Source organism: Macrosteles quadrilineatus, unplaced genomic scaffold (assembly GCF_028750875.1).
Source record: "Macrosteles quadrilineatus isolate MER2022 unplaced genomic scaffold, UCM_ALF_1.0 Scaffold_21__1_contigs__length_2333173, whole genome shotgun sequence".
Classification (NCBI taxonomy): Eukaryota; Metazoa; Arthropoda; class Insecta; order Hemiptera; family Cicadellidae; genus Macrosteles; species Macrosteles quadrilineatus.
The window spans coordinates 648,415-654,096 of record NW_026542614.1 but is presented as its reverse complement, the minus strand read 5'-3'; the positions used below and the strand labels follow the sequence as shown (position 1 = coordinate 654,096).

Here is a 5,682-nt window from a genome sequence, read left to right as displayed (position 1 = left end):
AAATGGAAATTCAATTAGTCTGCAGGTTTGCTGTGGCGGAGGTATTTATTGATTAAAGGAGTTATAGATATTATATCAAATTCATAACACAATTAAGAAAATTGCACAGTTCTTTGAAATGAGGGTTGCATCCTTTTTAGGATATTTTCAGCATTATTCTATCTTTTTGCCTTGGTAAATAATACTCAACATTTGAAAATATTTTGAATATATTAAATTCGATTTCCAATATTAAGTTTTAGTCTATAACTACGGTTGCAAGCGAACTCTTAACTCGGCCGAAATTACACATCTGCTTAATGATGACTGATGGGTTTCGTAATACAAGTACGACAGTTTGTAACTGAACATTTGGCAGTAGAGATACAAGTACATGGGAATGAATCTGAGCAGCGGACTGAAGATTTGTATTGCGACTATTCTGATTTTGGTAAGTGGATGATATTATATCTAGTATATAGTTTGATCATTTTGTAAGAACAATTTACATGTTTTGAATTTTGTAATTGAATATTAGCATTTTATCGTGGTTTTAGCGAATTTTCCAAATAGGGAATAGGTTATTACCGTAGGTAAAATACATGGACCCCGGGACAGATACACCATCCGTTTGAATCTAAATATGTAAAAGTCAAAGCCCTACTGACTTGGCTCACTCACTCACTCACTGATTCATATCTATTTATCTAACTTCCCCACTAGCTACAACATGTATTTCAGATAAAAAATATGAAAGTGAAATTAATAGTTTTCATAATGATTTCACTAAAGTGTTGCATTTTAGAACCCCTAACCTTCCAATGTCCTTCAGTTTGTACAGATTTGTGTTTATCATGTCTATTTGTTGGATTGGGTAGAATTAACAGCCGCTTAGACAATCTTTAAGATTTTTAACTTTGGTTTCGCATTGTACGAATGTCAACTATTTGGAGGAGCAGTCTTCGTGTGTTTTAACTTGGTTCTGTTCAAGCCATGGACGTTGAGATAGTAAATATATAATCAAAAACAAAACTGGCACAACAACATTCTTGATAGTTCGTTACATTAAATATTAAATTGAAATATTGGACATTTTCAGATCGTCGGACAATGCTCTGTTCAAGGAGAAAACAAATGGAACAGTAAGTGTGATTTTGTAAAATCTTAAATTTATTTGGAGCTTATTATACTTTTGCTACGGGAAGTAAAAAGGCTCATCTTGTTAGTTTGCTCTTTCATGAAATACCAGACATTAGAATATAGAGTCTGTTTACATATCTGCATTTGGGTGATGACATCAATTTGACTAAAATTAGTATTTTAAATGCAAAACTAAGGTTTCGATTGTTTAATTAAAAACCTATAAAGCTCTACTTTAAAATGTGTGACACATAGCATAGATTTTGTTAAGCAAGGTTTAACTATAGTAAAACTATGTATACGTAGCCTTTTAGGTTTCTTGAAGCTTGCTCAAAGGAGGAAGAACCATTAACACAGTTGAAATACATGAATTTATTTACAATATTAAAAGATATACTGTTAAAAGATACATTATTAAAATATAGATTATTAAAAGATATTTACATTACTAAAAGAAATAGTCTGTTTACCTAACCTAACCTAACTTAACCTAACCTAACCCAACCAAACACAACACTATTTCAGAACACGAGTCAGCGTCCTCTTCCTCAGGTACCTGTGGAGACCCGGGCTCTTTCCATGCTTAAGATTTGTGAACCTTTTTGGGGATTAACATATCGGGCTCTTTTCATGTGCTCCGCTAGCCTAAATGGCGGGTATTCCAAAATTTGATTTATGTGAAAAAGCACCCATTTGGAATACCCGCCATCCATTGGAATACGCTCTATTATCCATATGGTTGATATGAAACAGATTTTAAAGGGGAGAGCATTTTAAATGCGGAATTATCTCTAAAATTAATGAATATAAAATTAAATTAAGACAGAATAAGAAACAAGTGTTTAATTGATTAAATTAAAAACATCACTATTCATTTCTGTTTTCTCACCCTGTTGCGAAGAGCGGGAACATCTAGATCTCTGTAAATTTAGTTCCATCTTTATACAACTTAGCAAAAAATAAACTATATGACCTGATTTTTTACATTTAATAAACCCAGATAGCTCTTCTATGTAACACGATTCTAAAAAGAATGGAATTTGAAAGATTATACATTTTCATTTCTGTCTATTTATCACAAAATATGTTATTCAATTATTAAATCTATTTCAACCCAACGAAGCAATGATTTAAAAAATCTTCTTTATTTGCAAACCCAAACGTACATTATTGAACTGAGTTTTACATGTCACAGTTAAAACGTGTATATTCATTTATAATACCGACAGTGTAATTTTAGTATAGGCCTAACTACATTTTAAAACAGGCTGATCCTGCAGACGAACATTTATTTCAATTTCATTGCAGTTGTCAAGGGGACAAAAACACTCAGTCGAACAAGACTCGCAGACATCAACGATCCATTCCAGGTGTGTGGAGATAGGCTCAAGCCTTTCCAATTAAAAGCCAGGCTCGTCACTCATCCTCTTGGGAGTTACAACATGGGGGTGCGTATAGAAATTCATACAAAAGGGAACTACTGGCTACACGGCATTGTGAATGAACTCATGTTCCGCGATTTCAACTTCGTAGCAGCCTACGAGGTTCAAAATGTCGTCTTAAGCCGCCGAGAGAAAGATAACGCGCGTGAAACAGTAGAAAAAAATATATGCGACTATTTCGGATTGGAAGAAAGCAAGTTGTACAATCTACCTTTATTCTACATCAAGTTCCATTATTCAAGGGAATGGTGGTGTGACACGTATTCTGGCTATGATCTGAATTACATGGAATTGGACAAGTGTGATGAGTTGAAAAAGGATTACGAGGCGGGAAGTAAATATACAGGTAATGTACAAGGTATTGAATCTGACAGGGCATCCTTTTTGAATGGATTGATAAAAAGACCTCATCTTTTCAGCTTCCGATACCAACTATGCATTTTTTATTCTAGCTTTACGTGGCATATTGGTTGTACAGTAACATGCGACGACACCTTTCATGAATTAATTTTTCCATATTTTCTTGGTTTTCCAACGCGTTGACCGTAATTTGTGTTAAGGGTATATCATTTTTGAATTGACATCACGAGAATTTATTACGATTGCGGAATCGACCAATTTCATTAAACGAGGCTGATAGACATCCCCTATCTAAGCGGGGTAGCGGATTTCTACCCCCGGATATTTACCCCGGATATTTATTATTTATTGATTTTCAAAATACACACACAATATATAATTTCAATCATATTTGCAGTTTGAGCCGCGCCGTCTTAAAATACGTGAGCTTGCCTAATACAAAAGTTTACTTTATTGAAATTATTTCATTCTTTTTAAAGCGTTTGAAGTTGGTTGTATTTTTTACAAAAATAAATTATCTAAATATGCTATTATGAACATGCTTTCTTATTATTTACTTTAAAATATTTTTGATGATATCATCATTTTGGTGACACACCTGTTGCGTTGACTGTTGTGTTGGCAACGACTTGGGGTATATTATAGCCCAAGAAGAATTAAGTATTTTTTGAGTTTTCGTTTTACAAGAAAAAAAAATAATTTGCATAATAAGCTAATGAATAACCGAAGAGCCGTTGACTTACATAAACCAATTAATGAAATCAATAACAACAATGCATCTTGGCCGATACGTAGCGTAGCTGACCATGGGAGTAGATGTCCGGGGGTAGATGTCTGGGGGTAGATGTCCGGGGGTAGATGTCTGGGGGTAGATGTCCGGGGGTAGATGTCCGGGGGTAGATTTCGAGTCGCGGGCTGTTTCTCGACCGTGTATAGGCCCCGCCCCTCGTGACGTCAAAATGACGTAGGCGTTTTTTCATGGGGGTAAATATCCGGGGGTAGAATTCCGGCGACCCAGCGACGGGACCATACTCGCTCTCCTGTCGGAAAAAGTTTTGACACTTGGGGTCTACGCTCTACATGGTAACTTAATTATTTAGAAAATTACGGATAAATAATAAATTAAATAATTAGGAGTAAATAATAATTTTCTTTGTGTTAGTCTACGAATTATAATAAAAGTATATTTAGCTTGTTAACACATTTTTTTAAGATGTCAACATAACAACATAGCAAATGTGTATGAGTTTAAACACATTTTCTTTTAGAGCTTTAATGCAATGGCCTTAATGCTTTGAATAAGGTTAAATTGCAGAAATAGGCTAGAAAGTTTACAAATGGCTGTAAAATGTTAATTTTAAAAGTAATTTTGATTTTTGTGGTTACTTAGGCTTCTCAAAGAAGACCACAAAGTGAAAATGATTTCAATGCCATTTCTACTCTCAATAACCCATTTCAACACTTTACCCTCACTCATTGCATTACGGTCATAGCCATCTGGCGATGGATGTTGGAATCGGATACGTTTCTTGTATTTAAAAACGTATCACTGACCTTATCTCGCACGAGGTGGGAGATTCTATAGTACATTAAAATTAACAACACAATTACGCCTACATCAGCTACAGAGCTGCAAGTTGCGCCGTTCCGATACATCCCAAAAAACAGTTCTTCTTACACAAAAAGCTCTGTTCTATTAGCCTATATCCCAACAAATGGTTCTTCTTTTTACACAAGAGTACTATGTTATATCACCCTACAACCCACCAAACGGTTATTCTTCTTACAGACGAGGATTCTGTTGTACAAGCCTACATCCCAAGACTCAGTTCTTCATCACGAGAACTCTGTTGTATCACCCTTTGCTCCTATAACTCAATAAACAGATCTTCCTCTTACACAAGATTACTCTGCTCTGTTGTATCACCCTACATCCTAACACACAGTTCTTCTTTTTACACAAGAAAAATCTGTTGTATCACCCTACATCCCAACACACAGTACTTCTTTTTATACAAAAAAATCTGTTGTATCACCCTACATCCCAACACACAGTTCTTCTTTTTACACAAGAAAAATCTGTTGTATCACCTTACATCCCAACACACAGTTCCTCTTTTTACACAAACAAATATGTTGTATCACCCTACATCCCAACACAAAGTTCTTCTTTTTACACAAAAAAATCTGTTGTATCACCCTACATCCCAACACACAGTTCTTCTTCTTACAGACGAGGATTCTGTTGTATCACTCTACGACCCAACAAACAGTTCTCCCCCACATATGGGTACTCTGCTGTCTCTAAGTACATCTCACTAGTTCCTCCCTAAACATGAGTTCTCTGCTGTATTTCCCCTCATCCCAACAATTTGGTCTTTCACCTGTACAATAGAACAATGATTCCTTGTCCGCATTCCAAAAAGAAAAATAGTTTTTCATCACTTTGCAATTGATACTTATTTGCTAATTAATGTTTTTATTTTCTAGTCAAAATTTCGTCAGCGCCAAAGGAAACAAATAAATGTACAAGAATAACATTGACGAAACACAATGATAAATTTAAAATTGAGGCTCTATCCTGCCCCAAATATGATACCGATTCAAATAAACTAAGGTTGATTACATATCACAAAAGCATTGAGCTAGGACACTATTACTTGTCTTTCCGCGAAAAAAGGATGATAAATCTTAGTGATTTGAATGGAGAAGGTGACAAAGTTCGCAGGCTCATTAGAATGAGAGGAGAGGAAATACATAA

General features: G+C 35.0%; 1 protein-coding gene across 1 annotated transcript; it reads left to right on the top strand.

The window, feature by feature from the left end:
• The first annotated feature begins 368 nt into the window (after window positions 1-368).
• On the top strand, window positions 369-5,243 carry LOC129005446 (uncharacterized). The gene is made up of 4 exons (XM_054434334.1): window positions 369-430; window positions 1,079-1,121; window positions 2,428-2,907; window positions 5,155-5,243. The coding sequence occupies exons 1-4, from the start codon at window positions 374-376 to the stop codon at window positions 5,241-5,243; spliced, it is 669 nt and encodes a 222-aa protein (XP_054290309.1). The 5' UTR covers window positions 369-373.
• Window positions 5,244-5,682: the final 439 nt, after the last annotated feature.

Bases quoted from the DNA above. Each gene is read 5' to 3' on its own strand.
- LOC129005446 (XM_054434334.1), top strand. From the start codon at position 374: ATGGGAATGAATCTGAGCAGCGGACTGAAGATTTGTATTGCGACTATT. The intron at 431-1,078 runs GTAAGTGGATGA...GGACATTTTCAG, and splicing joins TTGCGACTATTCTGATTTTG to ATCGTCGGACAATGCTCTGT. The intron at 2,908-5,154 runs GTAATGTACAAG...TTCTTCTTACAG, and splicing joins GGCGGGAAGTAAATATACAG to ACGAGGATTCTGTTGTATCA.